The sequence below is a fragment of the Monodelphis domestica genome, chromosome 3 (genome assembly GCF_027887165.1).
Source record: "Monodelphis domestica isolate mMonDom1 chromosome 3, mMonDom1.pri, whole genome shotgun sequence".
In the NCBI taxonomy this organism is placed as follows: Eukaryota; Metazoa; Chordata; class Mammalia; order Didelphimorphia; family Didelphidae; genus Monodelphis; species Monodelphis domestica.
In genome coordinates this window covers 171124820-171144866 of record NC_077229.1, presented here as the reverse complement: position 1 = coordinate 171144866, position 20047 = coordinate 171124820, and the positions used below count along the sequence as shown (strand labels likewise).

Genomic DNA, 20047 nt, shown 5'->3' with positions numbered 1-20047 from the left:
TGAAGGCAGGAACCACCCATCCGTTTTTGGCATATTTGTATCCCCAGAACTTAGGACAACATTTAATAACTGATGGTTGACTTGACTTTAGAGGACTCCATATTTTAGTCAGGGACCACTGAAAGTTACTCAGCAGGGGAGAACATGGTCAGAACTCTGCTCTAGGAACATCACTTTGACAGCTGGGTAGAAGATGGGCTCTAGAAAAGAAACACTTGAGGTAAGGTAAACGGGAGCGCTTGCATGAATGAGGTCACAAGGTGCCAAAGGAGAGCGGCCATGTCCCTGGGAGAGGACACAGATGTAAGAAATGTTGTGGAAACACAATTGACAAGACTTGATGAGGATTTTGGCTATGTGACACAATTGAGTGAAAAGTAAAGAATGAAACAAAAGTTGTGAACCTGCATGACCAGAAGGTGAGAAGTGAGACACGGGTCTCAGACTTGGCCATGCAGGCTTTCAATTCCATCCTTCCATGTATGTATATCTCTTTGTCTGTTAAAGGAGTTGAAAGAGGGAGACTAGCTTTTATTTACATTTTTTAAATTAACATCTTTGATTTTTTATATCATCCTTTTTTGTCAAATATATCCCTTCCTCTTTCCCTACCCAGAGAGCTGTCCCTCAAAACAAAGGATGAAAAGGGAAAAGATAAAAAAAAGCATTTCAGCAAAATTAAGCAACCCACCCACCAAGGCATGGTCATTCTTACTGGCTTGTTCTTTTCTTCTGTAGATTTCCTCTCGCTTTCCTTTGCCCCTACATTACAGTAGAGGCTCCTTTAGGTATCATTGCTACAGTGGAGAATTTTTAGAAGTGAACACACCCAAGGCTCCATCACTCAGACATTGCTAGAAACAATCATGAATTGTTTGTTTTTTCTGAGCCTCCGTTTCCTTATCTATAAAATAGGAATAGAGATAGCGACAGTCTGGCAGAGTGGAGTATTGTAGAGTCAGAAAGATCTCTTTTCATAAACCCCTCTTGATCACCTACTTGTCGCATGGCCTTGAAGGGGAAGGGACCCTCAAAGGCCATCTAAGTCCAACTGCTACGTGAACCCAAATCCCCTCATCAGCCTCCCCCCAAGAAGGGTTCATTCAGACTGTTTCCTCATTCGTAAAACTGGGAGAATGATCGCCCTACCCTCACAGTCGGTGACGTGCAGGAAGCTCTTTGCAAACTGGCTTAATGCAATGTAAGAGTCTATTACTGCTGTTGCTACTTGCAGTAATTACCTCACAGGATTGTTGGGGTATAGAAAGCGTTCTATAAACTCAAAGTGTAAGTTGTTGTCATTGTTATTATTATTATCTTGTGACTTTGGAACAGTCCCTGCCCTTCTCCAGGACTCTGTTCCATCACATGTAGAATGAAAGAATAGAATGTATGGAATAACAGGTAAAAAGGTATTTTTTTTTCAATAAAGGAGCAAAGATATTCTCATTTCATTTTCTTGGGAAGCCTGCAGAATTTCTGATTTGACACATTACATAGGCATATAGATGAGCTATATCCCAAACTTATTTGTCTATTCTGAGGGGAAAATAAGGGAAAATGGCAAGTTACGGTAAAAAATAACTAGATACTAAATTTAGCTCTAATTACTTTCGAGCTATTAGAAGACTACACTGTAGGCCAAGACCAAAATCCTTTGATCTCACAATTGAACCTTCTTGCCCTCCGGATTAATGAAATGGCCTTTTCTCCAAAGCTCAACAGACCCTTTACAATTTGATAGCACAATTATTTACAAGTTTTAAAAAGGGATCTGGAAAGCCATATTGGTTCTATGGGCTATGTTTGCTATTCTTAGTAGGGTTGAATAAGCTGAGAGTGGATGAATAATACAGATTCGAAAGAAAACAGATGCTAAATATTACAAATAGGAAGGTTTCCCAGCAATAAGACTTTCAGCTCAGTGCTAGATTTTTGTTGGCAGCTTGGCATTAAGACGATTATTGTTTTTTCTCTCCAGCTGTTACACATCTGTATTGAAGGTTGGGGGAATTGGCGCTGGTCAGAGCCATTCAGTGTGGACAGTGCCGGGACTTTTATCAGAACAATCCAGTACAAGGGCCGCACCGCATCCCTCATCATCAAGGTCCAGCCCCTCGGAGGAGTCCAGAGACAGGTAAGTGCCCTGCAGAGTGTGGGGCGTGAGCCAGGACAGCTCCCTGTCCCTTAGGACTCCCCCAGCCCCTCCTGAGGACCCTGGCCCTACCTGCGAAGTGATGCTAAGGAGGAGAGTGGCCTTAGCCCTCTGGCCACCTCATCACTCCCAGAGCTGCGAAGGAGCAGCCGAGCCATGACAGGGCTTCCTCCTCTCCTTCTGTCTCCTTCTGCGAGGGGCCCAGAGGCCTGTTTAGTGAGAGAAAAACAAAGGCTGTTGGGAATATGGGGGGGGGAGGAAGGAGTCCCCCCTTAGGGCAGCCTAGATACGGGACTCCAGAAGCCATTTTCCTTTCCAGAGGTTCCTACTAACTATAGTAAAAATCCATTCCCCATCTGACTCTTGGCATATAAAGCCTCCACTCTCAGCACATATTTTATGTATTTTATAAAACTTCCTTTTGGCCATGAAATTTTAAGCTCTAAAGTGTAAGAGGAGGGGAGGGCAATATCTGATACTTTTTTGCATCCTAAAGATCTGAAAATGTGGTTTTTTAAAAATGTTTTCCAAGCATTGGGCCTATGACAAGACATAAAGGAAAGGATAGGAAGTATTAAAATCTGAAAACTGGCTCCAGGACTTGCGCAATAACTGGATTTGCCATGAGCACGTTACCATGTCCATCTGCATCCCTACTGGGATGTCAGGCTGGGGAGAGTGAGGCCCATGACGACCAGCGCCCCATCTCTGGAAATAAGGGGAATCTTTCTTAGAGCTCAGCGATGGTTTTTCCATTGCCATATGCCAGTAGTTAAACAGGAAACAGTGAGTAAGATGAGCAGTACGAAGGATACGTGCCTGGTTTGCACCTGATCGTCAGAGTGGAACTTTGCATCTACTCAGCAAAAGGACCGAGAAGAAGCTGTGCAGTCGCCCCGCACCAATCGTCAGGCATTCATGAGTGTCTGGGAGGGACTAAGGAAGACACAAAGGGTAGGGCACGGACCCTCCTGACTTGCTGTCAGTCACATTTTTTTAAAACCTCATTATAGTGCTCAGTGAAGATCCCATCTTCATAGACTAAGAACTCTGGACAGGCCAGGACTCTTTGTTTCTAAATGAGAAAACTAGAGCCTGGAGGAGTTAAATAACTTTTCCAAAGTCATATAGATGGTAAGTGACAGGCGTGAGGATTTGAACCCAGATCCTTGGACTGCAAATCGAATGCCCTTTCTACTAAAACACCCATCTGGTCTCCCCTCCAGGGCTGGTAGCCTGGACTGATCTCGACATGTGCTCTCTCCTGTCCCCCTGCCTTGGTCCTCACTTCTATTCTTCCTTCAAGGCTCAGCCCAGCTTCCACCTGATGCATGAAGTCTTTATGTCCTATTTGTATTTACTTTTATACGTAGGTAGTGAAACCCTCCAGGAGAATGTAGCTCCTTGAACACAGCGCCTGGTTTTTATTTTTGTATTCTTCTTCTGGCACAGCCCTTTCCATATACTAGGCCCTTGAAAAAGGCTTATTGAATTAACTGAGTTCCAAGGAAGAGATCATTGTTGGAGAGGTCAGGGAAGGCTTCTTGGAGGAGGCTAGCTGTAGTAAATCACAGACTTTCAGAATTGGTATGGACCTGAGAAGCCATTTAGACAACTCCCTTCCCATTCATGCATTCATCTCTTCCTCTGAGACTTTGAAAGATGACCATCCAGCATCTTTCTGAATCCCTCCTGTGAGAGGGAACGCATTGCCTTAGGATGGGAGCTGAGCATTCCCAGCCACCGCAGCAAGCAGCACGTAGATAACGAGGCATTTTCATGGGCGTTATTTCACACGATGCTCTGGGAGGTCAGTTGTAAAAATATCATTCTCCCTATTTTATACCTCATCAGCGGGCCCCGAGGCTCAGGGGGCTTTCAGGGTTTGCCCAAGGTCACACAACTTCTAAGGCAGAGAATTAGAGCGTCGGCCTTTGGCTTTCTGATCCCAAGGCTGCTGTGTTTGCCATTCTGCCACACTGGGCAAGGCGAGGTGGAGAGGATGGGGACAGGCAGAGAAGAAATGAGTGGGGTGTTCCAGGAATAGCACTGAGAGATTAGAGGGATGTGCAGTACTCTGGAGAAGGGGAAACCAGCCAGTGTTGCTGCCGTGGAGGCTTCGGGGGCAGAATCACCAAACACCAGAGTGAGAAGGAACCCCAAAGGCTATCTTGTCCAAGAATCAGGTTTTTAAAAAGCCTCGTTCCATCATTCCCAGGAGGATCCCCCTCCCTCGGAGGTAGCGTGCTCCATTTCAGAATATCTCTAATTGGTTGGGGGGCTTTCCTTCTTACACTGAGCCCACATTTTTCCTTTTGCACTTTCTACCTGTTCCCATTGTTCCCACTCGGCCAGCTAAGACCAGGAAAACAAGCCTAATCCGTAACTGTCCTTCAGGTAACTTGAAGACGGCTGTTGTGGTACCTGTGTCTCCTTTTCTCCAAGCTAAATAATCCCCAGTTTCTTCAACCAGTTATCACATACCATGACCATAGTGGGAGGTAGAGCTTGGCATCTACCTTTCCCAGTTATTATCCACTTGTTGTGTAGGACATGCTCGAGCTCCGGCCCTGAAGTCAAGAGAACATGAATTCAAATCGAGCCTCAGACAGTTACTAGCAGTGTGACCTTGGGCGAGTCACTTAACCCTATTTGCCTCTGTTTCCTCATCTGTCAAATGAAATGGAGAAGGAAATGGCAAATCACTCTAGTATCCTTGCCAAGAAAACCCCAAATGGGGTCACAAAGACAGGACTGAAATGATTCCACAACAACATAATGCTGTGAATTGTTCATTTTAATGGTGAAAGACATCTTATATATGATCATCCCCACTCTCATTTTACTCCTGAGCAAACTGAGAGTCAAAAAGATTGTTCCTGAAATGATGGAAGAGACAGTTTCAGAGAAACCTGGGAAGACTTTTATGAAATAATGCAAGGTTCAGTGACTAGACCCAGGGGAACAATTTGTATAATAACATCATTTTGTTTATTTATTTGTTTGTTTATTTATTTTTGCTTTAAACATTTTTATTTGGTCATTTTCAAACATTATTCATTGGAAACAAAGATCATTTTCTTTTCCTTCCCCCCTCCCACCACCTCTCCCATAGCCGACGCACGATTCTTCTGGGTATTACATGTGTCCTTGATCTGAACCCTTTTCCATGTAGTTGGTATTTGCATTAAGGTGATCATTTAGAGTCTCTCCTCAATCATGTTCCCTCAACCCCTGTAGTCAAGCATTTCCTCGGTGTTTTAACTCCCATAGTTTGTCCTCTGCTTGTGGATAGTGTTTTTTCTCCTAGATCCCTGCAGATTGTTCAGGGACATTGCATTGACACTAATGGAGAAGTCCATTACGTTCGATTGTACCACAGTGTATCAGTCTCTGTGTATAGTGTTTTCCTGGTTCTGTTCCAGTCTTCATGGAATTCCTCTACTTTATTATTCCTTTTAGCACAATAGTATTCCATCACCAATATATACCACAATTTGTTCAGCCATTCCCCAATTGAAGGGCATCCTCTTATTTTCCAATTTTTTGCCACCACAAAGAGCGCAGCTATGAATATTCTTGTACAAGTCTTTTTCCTTATTATCTCTTTGGAGTACAAACCCAGCAGTGCTATGGCTGGATCAAAGGGCAGACAGTCTTTTATCGCCCTTTGGGCATAGTTCCAAATTGCCCTCCAGAATGGTTGGATCAATTCACAACTCCACCAGCAATGAATTAATGTCCCCACTTTGCCACATCCCCTCCAGCATTCACTACTTTCCTTTGCTGTCATGTTAGTCAATCTGCTAGGTGTGAGGTGATACCTCAGAGTTGTTTTGATTTGCATCTCTCTGATTATAAGAGATTTAGAACACTTCTTCATGTGCTTATTAATAGTTTTTATTTCTTTATCTGAGAACTGTCTGTTCATGTCCCTTGCCCATTTTTCAATTGGAGAATGGCTTGATTTTTTGTACAACTGATTTAGCTCTTTGTAAATTTGAGTAATTAGACCTTTGTCAGAGATTTTTGTTATGAAGATTGTTTCCCAATTTGTTGCTTCCCTTCTGATTTTAGTTATATTGGTTTGTACAAAAACTTTTTAATTTGATGTAGTCAAAATTATTTTACATTTTGTGACTCTTTCTAAGTCTTGCTTGGTTTTAAAATCTTTCCCTTCCCAAAGGTCTGACATGTATATTATTCTATGTTCACCTAATTTACTTATAGTTTCCTTCTTTATGTTCAGGTCATTCACCCATTCTGAGTTTATCTTGATGTAGGGTGTGAGGTGTTGATCCAGACCTAATCTCTCCCACACTGTCTGCCAGTTTTCCCAGCAGTTTTTATTAAATAGTAGATTTTTGTCCCAAAAGCTGGGTTCTTTGGGCTTGTTACAGACTGTCTTGCTGAGGTCATTTACCCCAAGTCTACTCCATTGAACCTCCTTTCTGTCTCTTAGCCAGTTTCAAATTGTTTTGATGGCCGCTGCTTTGTAATATAGTTTGAGATCTGGGACTGCAAGGCCCCCTTCCTTTGTATTTTTCTTTTCATTATTTCCCTGGATATCCTTGATCCTTTGTTCTTCCAAGTAAACTTTGTTATGGTTTTTTCTAGTTCAGTAAAAAAGTTTTTTGGAAGTTCAGTGGGTATGGCACTAAATAGATAGATAAGTTTGGGTAGGATGGTCATTTTTATTATATTGGCTTGTCCTACCCATGAGCAGGTACTGTTTTTCCAATTACTCAAATCTAGTTTTAATTGTGTGGAAAGTGTTTTGTAGTTGTGTTCATATAGTTCCTGTGTTTGTCTCAGGAGATAGATTCCTAAGTATTTTATATTGTCTAAGGTGATTTTAAATGGAATTTCTCTTTCTAATTCCTGTTGCTGAGATGTGTTAGAGATATACAGAAATGCTGATGACTTGTGTGGGTTTATTTTGTATCCTGCAACTTTGCTAAAATTGTTGATTATTTCCACTAGCTTTTTGGTTATTCTCTAGGATTTGTTAAGTAGACCATCATGTCATCCGCAAAGAGTGATAGCTCTCCTCATTGATGAGCTCTCAATGAGCTCTCCTCATTGCCAATTTTAATACCCTCAATTTCTTTTTCTTCTCTAATTGCTACTGCTAGTGTTTCTAGTACAATGTTGAATAATAAAGGTGATAATGGGCATCCTTGTTTCACTCCTGATCTTATTGGGAAGGCTTCGAGTTTATCCCCATTGCAGATGATGTTTGCTGATAGTTTTAGCTAAATACTGTTTATTATTTTTAGGAATGACCCTTCTATTCCTATGCTTTCTAGTGTTTTTAATAGGAATGGGTGTTGTATTTTGTCAAAGGCTTTTTCTGCATCTATTTGTATAATAACATTGTAAAGACACACAATTTAGAAAGACTTAAGAACTCTGATCAATAAAATGACTAATCACTATTCCAGAGGACTGAGACTGAAGCAGCTACCCACCTTCTGCCACAGAGATGAGGGACTTAAGATGCTGAATGAGACATAAAATTCTGAATAGGGTTATTGAAGAAGTTTATTTTGCTTTGCTTGACTATCCATATTTATTTTGTTTTTGTTTTCCAACAGGGATGGCAGTAAGAGAAAAAAATAAATGCTTGTAATACAAAAAAAATTAATGGAAAGAAATGTTAGTTGCCCATCATCTAGTTAATGGCAGAATATTCAACATATGACTCAGATATTCAATATGTCTAAAACTGAATTTAGTATATTTTGTCCCAAATCTATTGGCCCTCCTGCCTTTATTTTTCTACCAATGGTACCACTGTTTACCTGATTTCCTGTATTTGAAATTCATCTGCAAATAGCTACCGAGGCTGTGGCTCTTTTCCATTCCTATTACTATCACTAATACTACCCTAATAATCTCCCTTGTAGGTTTTTGTAATAGTATTCTAACTAGTATTTTCTCTCCAATCTTGTTCCTTTCTACTCTCTTGTTCATACCACAAACAGATTATTTTTCCTTGTACATAGATTTGGTCATGTCACTACTCTGCTGGTCTTTGAGTCAAGAGACCTAGATTCAAATCCTGCCTCATACTCTTGCTACTTACGTGACTTGACTAGCCACAGTCTCTCAAAGACTCCATTTCTCTGTAGCATCTACCTCTGGGATACCTTCAAATTCACATTTGCAAGTTAAGAGAAGAGTACCTATTCTGTGAATCCACGCTCCCCAAACTATTATAGCATGATCTTTATTGTCAGCTAGATTCTCCCCTAGCAAATACTTGTGGGGCACCCCCTCCCACAAATATACACAGCATCAGTGGGGAAAGCAGGCATTTTCTGAGAGCACAGCCCTAGAGGAATGCTAGTATAGAACACATTTGGTCCAGATAATCACACCTCCAGCAGCTCCAGGGCTTCAGTGACCCTTCCCTTCTCGAGGCAGCGTCTGTGCAAGGCAAGGCTCTTAGCGCTGCTTCCCAGGCCTGTTCTCCTCCAAAGTTCACATTTCAGTAGCCAGAGATGATTCTCCTCTCTGCCCTCAGAGATCACACTCCTAAGAACTGTCTCCTGTCTCCTCTGCTGTGGCAGTGGGCTCAGGGCTTCCTAGTAAGCAGTAGCTCCATTGTAGGATGCCTTGGCTGATGGGGAGGAAAGAGACATTTCTTCTATGGGATAAAGACAAAGATTGATACCTTCTCAAGGGCTAGAATCATTCTTCATGCCCCCAAAAAGAAGTTTAAAAAAGTTAATAACTTCTATACACTCATCTAAGAAAGAGCTTTTTAACCTGGGGCATCAGAACTTGGCTTTTTATCTATTTCAACATAATTGGCTTCCTTTGTAATCCTGTGTGATTTATTTTATGCATTTAAAAGTATTCTTTTAACCAGGGGTCCATAGACTTGGCTAGACTGTCAGAGGGGTGAATGACACAAAAAAGTAAGCACCCCTGGTTTAAAACTGCTCACCTCACTTCCTGTTACCTGCTGCTTATCTTCTTGGATTTCTTCAAATCAGCTCATCTCAGAATACCTCTTCACCTGTAAAATGTGGGGACTAATACTTTGACCATCTGTAGCCTCAGATGTTTTGAAGACAATGTTCAGCAAACTTTCAAGTAGACAGAGAAATAGAAATAATTGTATGAAGTCACAGATTGTCAAAGTAGTAGCATCCACTATTTATGTTCGTATTCATGTATATACATATAGATAAATTGTATATAGATGCATGCTGATATGTGTACACATGTATGTACACACATATGTATATTTATACATTACAGAATCCTCACCAGTCAGTTAAGTGGCTGCTGACTCCTTTCTGCGTAGTGATTATTAGCACCCACCCTGGCCATAATAACTCTCTTAGGGATGGTTGTGGCCAATTGGATTTTATAGGAATACAAGAACATATTCTCTTATGTGGCTGGAAATTATGTATTTTCAATGAGGCTAGTAAATTTCAGTGACAGTTTAATTTATGCCGAGATTCCTCATTGCAAATTGTGTGATAATACGGCAGAAGTCAACTATAGGTGGTTAGGTAAAGACTATATTTTTGAAATCTCTCCTATGCTTACTTTTTAAATAACTAAATGTAAACTTGCTCCCTTCAGATTGCCTCAGTTTCTTGCTTTAAAATCATATTCTTTTTAAAAACCTCAATATAAATATTGACTTGAAACAGGACCAAGCAAAAGAACTTTCTAAAGGTGGGATTTAAAAAAAATTTGAACTTCCTTATACCCATCTACATATATCCTTTAAGTCACCTTCTCTCCTAGTGACTAAGCCATATATTTTAAAGGCATCTGGTGCCAGTTCAAAAACATTCCCAGTTTTTTCCAAATTTTATTTGCAGCATTAAGTATTAGTAATGCTTCCCTCTGGGAACTACCTCACTCTTTTCTTCAGTCTTGCCTTTGACCTGCTCTATCCACCTCTGTCTAATGAATGTGCTTTCAGAAGGTAAAGAGAAATCAGCCAACCAGGAAAAGACCTTTTTTTGGCGACTTTAGTGAAATGTTAGCAGCACTCCTATCACACTTACCTTTGAAAGGAAGTACCAAGGCATTAATAAGCACTAGAGGCTCCCAGAGTAGTTGTATCTTTACATATCTAAATGTGTAAATGGGACTGAGCTCATATGTTTATCTATACACTCCTAGGTCTTTTCTTACACAGGAAGTAAGAAGGAACTGAATTCTTGCCTAGTTTTTTAAGCACATTTTCTACCCCCACCCTCCTAGAACAAGCACATGGGTGGGCATGCTCACACACACACACACACACACACACTCACACACACGCACACGCACACACACGCACACACCCCTTGTGCTTCAAGTTTCAGAATTCTTGTCAGCAGCAGAGTAACAGGGCTGGGGAGTAGAGCTAGTTCTTCTAAACAAAGCAATTCTGTGGAATGCCGGGAAACAGCAGCAGTGGGCAGGCCGGCCAAAAATGGAACAGTCAGAAGGTGGTTTACTTTGAGCAAAGCCAGAGGTGGAGCTGCACACAATGAGAAGCCCAGCAAACCACATCTGTAACAGCAAACCAGAGCCCAATCCATACATAGAGTTGGTGCCCAGAAGGCTGCCGGTCCCCCCGCCGGGGCTCTGCCTGCGCGCACACACACACACACACACACACACACACACACACACACTCACACCACACCCGTTAGCTGTCACATTCAGATGACAACAATGTGCGTGTCAAATTTCAGTGCCTCTTCCCATGGCCACACATGGTCAGTGCTTACAGAGAAACGTTTTGCAGCTCTTCAAGGAGGCAGCTTTTACTGACTCTGAAAATCTCACTGGGTGTATATCCATATTCTTTTAATCATTTTAAAGATAGAATCTTCCATTGCGTATGGGGTTCAGGAGCCATTCTTCAATATCTTTTTGGCTCTGATCTTATAAGAGTTTCAAAACTTGTTAAGTAAAATCATATGTAGAAATCTTCCGTGCACATCTCTGTGAGGTTGTGGGGAGGGGGAAAAGGAGGGGAATTAGGATAAAACCTAGAAATACATGTTAAATAGAAGCACTGTTTTGTTTTGTTTTTTAACTTAAGTATCTGTCTTCAACTGATGAAATAATCCTGAAATTTTACCCACAATTTGTGAAATGAAGGCTTAGTGAATATTGCCACTTTGAAGAAAAGCAGACTCTTGCCTGTCTCTGAACCCTGCATGGTAGGAGCCATGAGACACCGCCGCCTAGATGGGGGGCAACCATTTTAGATTTTCTTCTTCTAAGTAGCCACGTCTCTATGGCTAGTTTTAAAGGTTTTCTTTCTTTCTTTTTTCTTTTTTTTTAATCAAATTTGAAAGTCAGCCTGACAGGCTTTTTTAGTTGGAAATGAAGTTCTAAAAACCCACAAATGGGGATTTTTGTCTTTAAATAAAGAGAGTCCCAGATGACTGCAGATACTCCATGGTTGCTGAGAGAGACAGCAAAATTCTGTTCTTAATCTCATGGGGCCCAAGGTTTCTGAAGCAATAGCACTATGTATAAGCTGCCAGGTCCTAGGCATGTCTAAAGTAAGAAGAGAGTTATAGCATTGCCTCTGAACTTTCTGAAATTTATTTCAGCCATTACTTTTATGTAACTTTCTTAAAAATCTACATGGAACAGTTATCTAAAGTGTTTATCCTACACAGAAGGAGAATTTACCCCCCAATCTAGCACTCCATAGTACAGCTGGCGCCTCTGCGTATTACTGTGAAAAAGACTTCAAAATTCTAGTTATTACTCTTTCTCCCCTCATCCTCGCTGCCTACCCTTTAGATTTTTATTGGAAATTGTCCAAAAGAATTTTAAAATTAAAGAGGGGTGAGAGCAAAGAATGGCATTTAATCAGATTATATTGATATGCCCATTATCATATATACATACGCAAACATATAAATATGGAAAAATATATATGTGCAAGTAGGGAAATACAAGTTTCCCAAACAAAGCAGAAGTAAATATTTACATCACTAAAGATAATTTGCTTTACTAACATATTTAATATGAGTTTTCTTTATCATATTTTATCATCTTTTAGACTTAGAACTGGAAAGAACCTTAGAAGTCATCTAACCCAATCTCCTCATTTTGTGAATGAAGAAACTCAGCAAGAAACAACTTACCCAACTTGTCATTCAGGAAATAAATAACAGAGACAGAATTTGAACCTAGATTTCTGACTCTAGATCTAGGTACTAATAGTGAATAGGTTTAAGGAACATTTGTTTCAGACAAACAATAATGCCAAGCCTCAGTAATTCAAGTTAATTAAGAGAAATTTTTAAGAAAAATTTTGAATTAATAGATAAATCAAGGTATAGATTAACTTTAAAGGAAAAACTTATTTTTATTTCTTTCAAAAATGTATGGTGGAGGGGGCATGGCTCAATGAATTGAGAGCCAGATCTAGAGATAGGAGGTCCTAGATTCAAATCTGGCCTTAGCCACTTCCTAGCTGTGTGACCCTGGGCAAGTCACTTAATCCCCATTGCCTAGCCCTTACCACTCTTCTGCCTTGGAACCAATACACAGTATTGATTCCAAGATGGAAGGTAAGGATTAAAAAAAAAATTATGGTGGGAGCAGCTAAATGGCACAGTGAATAGAGCAATGGTCATGGAGTCAAGAAGACCTGAGTTCAAATCCAGCCTCATACATTTACTATGTTATGTAAGCCTGGGCAAAGTAATTTAATCCTGTTTGCCATGTACACACACATGAACATATATATATGTTCACACACACACACATACATACATACCTCCATTAAACTAACAAGTCTTAACAAATAAAGACCTTTGGTTTTTTAGTAGTTTAATAATGCTGTAGTATGGTGCTCACATTCTTGCCCATATAGATTATTTGTTGGAAATAACAAATCTAGTAATTAGTAAATTTACAAATTTAGCAATTTGTAAAATTATAATAAGTAGAATTTTGAGTTTACTTATAAATGACTGCTTCTGAAATGCTTGGAAGCAGTTTGTTTTTTATAGGTTAAATATGGCCTTTGTTATCATACTTCTATTAATTTGTTTAGTAATTCTATTTTATACAAAGCAAAGGTATAGAGGATTAAATTATATGCTCAATGAATTATTCTATGTAAAAATGTAAGCATTACTTCTGTCCAAATTTTCACAACTTTCTAAATAATGAAATCTGAATTAATGAAAAATTTTCATTGGAAAACTGTGTCTCTGTACATAGTCAACCTCTATATACCATCTCTTATAAATAATGTTACTCGTTTTTATGTCTTGTAGATTATCATCTGTGGGAGACAGATCATCTGTAGCTACTTAGACCAGAACATTGAACTCAAAGTGGTCCAGCACCTGATGGGGCCTGATGGGCAGGCTGTGGTCAGGGAGCATTTAGACATCCTCACAGGCAAACACAAATTACCATCCTACATTCTGGAAAACAATGAACTCACAGAGCTGTGTGTGAAGGCTAAAGGAGATGAAGCCTGGTCACGAGACATGTGCTTAGAAGACAAATCCACTGATTACAGCATGGTTATCCAGGTAGGAGAGGGAAAGCATTTTGGAACAGAGGATTTTGTTAGAGTGAGACCTTCTTGTAGTGTTGCTTGCCCTTATTGTTTTATTGAGAATATTATAAGTAAAAGTAAGTCATTCCTATTTCTTAGTATCTTTTGTCACTAACATCCACTGTTGAAATGCCTTGTCTTTCATGGGAATGCTATCTTAAAAGTTCTCTGGTCGGTCCCCTCCTGATTATTCTTCCATCATTCAGATGAAAATCCAGCCAAACAAATCAATTTCTTATAGAAATAGAGCAGACAGGTGGTTTGGATTAAATGAAATCCAGGAAGAGGTAAGGCAGAGTCAGTCACCAGCATCAGTTGAAAGATTCTCCAGATAAGTCCTGCCATGTTCCTTCCCTGGCACCACACGCCCCCCTATTTTAGTTTCCATCATTATTTTAGTGTTATGTCACTCTTCGTCCCTGTGAAAATGGGTGGACGGTATCTATGAAATGAGGAAATCTGCCTGGTTCTTACTGGGTCAATGGATTTACTTTTATATCTCATAAAAAAAAGTTTAGTTTTTCTGTAACTTTTAAACAGGCTTTTTCAGTTTGTTTGTGTTGTGGACTTTTAGATTCCTTCTAGATTGCATTTTATCTACATGGCTTCCTTTTTTAAGTAAAAAATGTTGATGTTCACAGTTAGAAAAATTGTCCTTACTGGGACCTTTGTGTCTTTGTATATACAGGTGCCATCTTCAAACGGTTCTATTATCTATGTTTGGTGTACAGTTCTGACTTTAGAACCCAATTCTCAAGTGGAACAACGAATGGTGAGTGCTTTCTCCATCCTGAAAATTGTACATGGCCCTGACCTTTCATGTTCTGAAATAAATTAAGGGCAGAGTGACCCAGAGCTAAGATTTATTGCAAGTTTGTTTCAGCATCAAGCAGCTGGAATACTGCAACAAAGCAAATATGAAAGTTGTTCTGTCCTTTCATTTTTATAGATTGTGTTCAGCCCTCTTTTTATCATGCGGAGTCATCTTCCAGACCCCATTATCATACATTTGGAGAAAAGGAGTCTGGGATTGAGTGAAACACAAATCATTCCAGGACAAGGGCAAGAGAAATCACTGCAAAACATAGAACCAGATCTTGTGCATCACCTAACATTTCAAGCAAGGTACTGGAAACGAGTCTTTATCTTCCTAAATGAACTCAACAAGAAATTAACCTTCTCTGTTCAAATAGGAAAGGAATTATATAAAAGTCACTGTTAAAATGTCTTGTTTTTCATGGTAATACAATCTTAAAAGTTCTCTCACCAGCCTCCAGATGAAAATCCAGCCAAACAAATCAGTTCATCATAGAAATAGAGCAGACAGGTAACGTGAATTAAGTGAAATCCAGGAATAAACCAGAACTCTTTAGTGGACAAAGAGCTGGGCAAAGGAAGAAGAAAATAACCCAAGGGACCAGATAATACACAACTATTATAATCAGTCCTAGAATGATCAGGAGCTGACTCATTCTCAGATCAAATAAGAGTTAGCAGAGTGGATGAGAAAGCACTGAACTTGGTGTCAGAAGCTCTGAGTTCAAATCCAACTTAGCTACTTCCTAGCTATGAGCCTGAGCAAAGCATTTCCTCTCATCAATCCTCAGTTTCCTCATCTGGAAAATGAGAACAACAATCCTTGTCCTTTCTTCCTTTGGGGGTTGACAACTAACTGTGTAATTACTTTGTAAGCCTGATGCTTTCTATTAAGTTGTCACCATTGTTATTTTTGTTCCTAAGCAAATTTGTAATTGTAATGTCCTGAGAAACTGTTTTAGAAGAATCATGTAATTGCTCTTATTTTCTCTTTCCATTTCACAGGGAAGAAGAGGATCCTTCAGATTGCGCTGTCCCCATCTCAACAGCACTCATCAAGCAAATAGCTACTAAGACTCACCCTGAAGGCCCAGTGAATCAGATTCTCTCAGAGTTCTATGGCCCAGAGAATGCTCCCCAGCCTGTGTGGCCTTATAATAAAAAGGATGCTGACAGGTAATGTTCTCCAGCCATCTTTCATCTTGAATAATACATCACCACGTAGGAAAGAGTTGACGTTTTATTTATTTACAAAGTTTGTTGTTATAGTAAAGATAAATACAAGTCTTTTTCATTTGTTCATCAAATTTGTAGATTTCATTTTCTCATGAGTAAGTTTTTGGAAACTTAACTGAAAGCTTAGACCATCTACAAAAGCTAAACTAGGCAACAGTTATTGTTTTCTTCTGGCAGTAAGTTCTGTTGTAAAAATATTTGGTGTGAAGAGATGTTAAAGAAAAGTGTTATGTGTCTGAAATCATTAAACCCATTTTGGTAATACCAAACTTATTCCATTCTTTTCTTGGATGTGCCATTTGGAGCAGTAATGAACAACTGAGTCAGTGGGATAGCCCAATGCAAGTGAAGCTGTCTGTCTGGAAGCCGTATGTTAAGACCCTGCTGGTAGAACTTCTGCCTTGGGCCCTACTTATCAATCAGTCCAAGTGGGACCTATGGCTTTTTGAAGGAGAGAAAATCGTTCTTCAGGTTCCAGCTGGCAAAATTATCATCCCTCCTAATTTTCAGGTACCCTCTCTTTTCAAGCTAAGACACATTGTGTCTCCTCGATAACTTGCATTTATTGTAGTGTGTTGCTCACATTCTTGCCCATCTAGATTCTTTGTAGGAAATAACACTCCACCTTCTGATGCTTAACTCTAGAAGATGAAATATAATTTGGTACTCAAAGACGAAAATGCTAATAACAAATTTTCTTTGTTTTGCATTTAGCACTTGAGCTGATTTAAAACATAACTTGTGCTAATTTCAAAATCTACTCGTCATTTCCACAGTGTGTATAATAGGTAGGATCTTTGTCATCCTATCAAAAAACCAAACATTTTAACTATCGCTGTCTCTCCTGTGCCCTAAAACTGGATTTCTATACCTTGCTCCGGCTGGAAGTATGTGGGCTGGAATGGGGACTTTGACCCACACGACTTCCTAAGTGGCCTGTTCCCTGCTTCCTCAAGCATCCAGGTGTCCCCCAGCTCCCTGAGGCTCACCTTAGTGATGTCAGGCGTTGTGCAGACACTCACTGAATGTAGCCCGCGGCAGCCTCAGACACCTGCCAGCCTCCGCCCTGCTGGGTTAGCTAGAATTAGGGGCACGTGCTTGCAGACTTCCGGATGGGTGTTAGAGAAGAACTGAAGCTGGAGGTTCTGAATAAAGTTACCGAAGTCTTCTCTTCGGGGTCTACTATGTAATCATAAATATTATGTGACTTATTTGCTAATGATGACAACAAATAAGTTTGGTATTTAGGCTCATAAATCTAGAGTTGCCAGAAGCTTTAGTGATTATCTAATATGGCATCTAGGTGACATAGTGAATAGAGTTCAGGATTTGGAGTCAGAAGAACCTTATTTTTTGAATCTTGCTTTAGACATTTGTGCCCCTGGGCAGGTCACTAGCCTCTCCCAACCTTTGTTTCTTCATCCGTAAAATGAGTATGAAGATAGTACCTACCTCGTAGGATTGTTGTTACATAGTAGAATAATTATATAAAATACTTTTTAGACTTAAAGCATTATGTAAATGTTGGCTGTTATTTTTCCAATCCCTTCACTTTACAAATGGGAAAACTAAAGCCCAAAGAGTTAATTGACTTACTCAGAGTCACACAGGAGGTATTATGTTAGTGGCCGATTAGGGATCAAAAGTACAATGATCTTTCTAGCTGTGCAAGATTATGATAGAATGCCCAAATTTTGTGGTTTGTGGGTCAGGAAGAATTTCAGAGCCACCATCTCACCCTGAGCTATATACATATGAATCCTTACTCTTCTATGAGTTTTCAGATGATGGGCCTCTGTAGCAAGTGGAAATAAAAAAATGTTCCCAGATAAATTTGGTTTAGACTCTAAGTTATTAAACCTTTTGAAATAAACAGGGCTGGTTTTTTAATAACTGAATTCCTCTAGGACTCATAAATAGCTTTAATCACAAATAAGATAAAAGGATGAATTTCCAGAAAAACCTAATTCAGTCAGTCAGTCATCAAGCATTTTGTAAGCACTTGAAGCCACAATACACTGGAAAGTGAAGTAGTTTCTGCCTTCAAGGAGTTTATGTGCTATTTGAAGATTACAACATGTTTACAGAGAAGTCATTATAGGATAAATATAAAGTAATTGAGTGGTAGAGGGGCAAAGAACTAGCAAATGAGGGAATAAGGAGGGAACTGCTGGCACAAGGACCACTACATTAATTAACAAACATTCTATAATTTAAGAAGTCCCTATGCAATATTTTCATTAAGGTAGAAAAAACTTTTCTAATTAAATAATTAATCTTCCAGGAAGCCTTTCAAGTTGGAATATACTGGGCAAATACGAATACTGTGCATAAATCAGTGGCAATTAAATTGGTCCACAACCTGACATCTCCCAAATGGAAAGATGGTGGCAGTGGAGAAGTTGTGATATTGGATGAAGAAGGGTATATAGGACTCGAAATAAGACTCGGTGCCTTCCCAGGCCATCAGAAGGTAGGATCAAAGTCTGTGTGACTAAAGGAAAAATGTGTGACTGTAGACACACACACACACATACACACTCTCATACAAACCTATGTATACATATATACATACATATATACCCATATATACTTAGATATTTTTATAATTTAATATCAATTTACTCTTCTTTGCTTTAATTTGCCTTAAAGCATTAATTTAGAATAAGGAAATAGTAGATTCTTAGGTTTGTAGAGCTATGGTTTGCAGGGATTTATTTTTCCCTGACCAGTGATAAAAGTTAGGTGACATAATTTATCCAGGACCTGTTCTGTTTCAGAACACTCAGCAGTCACTTGATTTAGAGTATGAGGGGGGAAAAAAGACATTTTCCAACATTTCCACATAGTATTTGGACTCTTTTCTTTAAGACAGGAAATAGAATTAACTTTTCTTGCAAATATTAAGAAAGAATCATAGGGCAATCTTTGAAATGATGTCAGACCCTGTTCCTAAGAAAGGCAATATGATTTTCATCTGATTTTGCCATAGAAATAATATTTAATAGGGAACTTTGGCCTGACAAACAGACTGATGCCCAACTTTTTAGTAGAGGTTCCACAATCAAATGGAAAAATCAGCAGCAAATTACCAGCAATGATTTGCACCCACAAGTGTGGTACCCAATCAGCTGCCAATTCTTGCTGTCCTCCTCCCTTCTCTCTACTCATACAGCCCACAAGCTCCCTCGTCCAGGCTTCATCCTATCTCTCTGCCTCCATTCACTGCCCTCTCCAGTTCAGCCACCTCACAGCTGCCAAATTGATATTCCTCAAATGTACCTCCCCAGTGAGGGAGGCTCCGGCGGTGTTCTGTTCTCCTAGGATACAATATAAACTGCTGTGTTTGTCAGTCGACACTCTTCACAAGCTGGCTCCAGGCCTTACTTTTCAGACTGATTCAATGACACACTTGCTTCACTGACTCGGTTTCAGCCATTTGAGGTGAGGAAGTTTTAAGGGAGCTCGAGCTTCTTCTACAAGGTAGCAGTGAGGAAGGAATGCAGGCAGAGAGATGGGATATCTGCAAAATACAAGCAGGCCACTTGGATGGGAAGAGGAGTGCCTGAAGAGGAAAGGCAAAGAGTGAGCCTGCAAAAGTGAGCTCAAGCCACCTGCCTAAGAGCCAAACAGAGAAAATGGAGATTTCTATCCATCTCAGAAGTTCAACCCTTTCTACAAGTACATAAAAAGAATATGTCAAAGGCTTTTGGGTGCATTAAAAAGGCAATTATTGGGAAAAGAAGACAATAAATCACTTTTTAAAATCCTTACCTTCCTCTCAGAATCCATACTAAGTATTGGTTCCAAGGCAGAAAAGTGGTAAGGGCTAGGCAATGGGGGTTAAGTGATTTTCCCAGGGTCACAGGGCTAGGAAATATCTGAGGCCATAACAGGTTTTTAAAGCTATATCTCACCCTGTCCTTACAATAATGCTTCCATTGTTGCTAGTTGCAATTCCTGCCAACTGATAAATGGATAGACACAATCTTGAAACCAGGTGGAATGAGGACAGATGTCATTGTGATGCTTTAAAAGACTGACATTTAATAATACTTTGATACAGCCAATCTCAGGAGGAGATAGAGAATGATCTCTTAGCAATTCCACCAAGAAATTCTCTTCAAAGCAACAGTATTCATTAGTTTTCTAGAAAAGGTCTGGGAAAGAAAGTTTTTATTTTTTCCCCCTACTGCTTGACTGGAGTTTCTAGAATAACAGAGGACTTAAAAGGAACAATATAGTGGAATTCTTCTCATCTTGAGAATGATTGG

The 20047-nt window shown here is 39.7% G+C and overlaps 1 protein-coding gene across 8 annotated transcripts in view; it reads left to right on the top strand.

Annotated features, from left to right (window-relative positions):
- Positions 1-20047, top strand: part of VPS13B (vacuolar protein sorting 13 homolog B) — a 1055144-nt gene that overhangs the window by 981492 nt on the left and 53605 nt on the right. For all 8 annotated transcript variants that reach the window (XM_056820764.1, XM_056820763.1, XM_056820760.1 and 5 more), the window contains 7 exons: positions 1982-2137; positions 13432-13695; positions 14410-14493; positions 14671-14846; positions 15543-15713; positions 16082-16283; positions 18058-18246. In XM_056820764.1, coding sequence (XP_056676742.1) covers positions 1982-2137; positions 13432-13695; positions 14410-14493; positions 14671-14846; positions 15543-15713; positions 16082-16283; positions 18058-18246 — 1242 coding nt within the window. The remainder of the gene's footprint in view (positions 1-1981; positions 2138-13431; positions 13696-14409; positions 14494-14670; positions 14847-15542; positions 15714-16081; positions 16284-18057; positions 18247-20047) is intronic.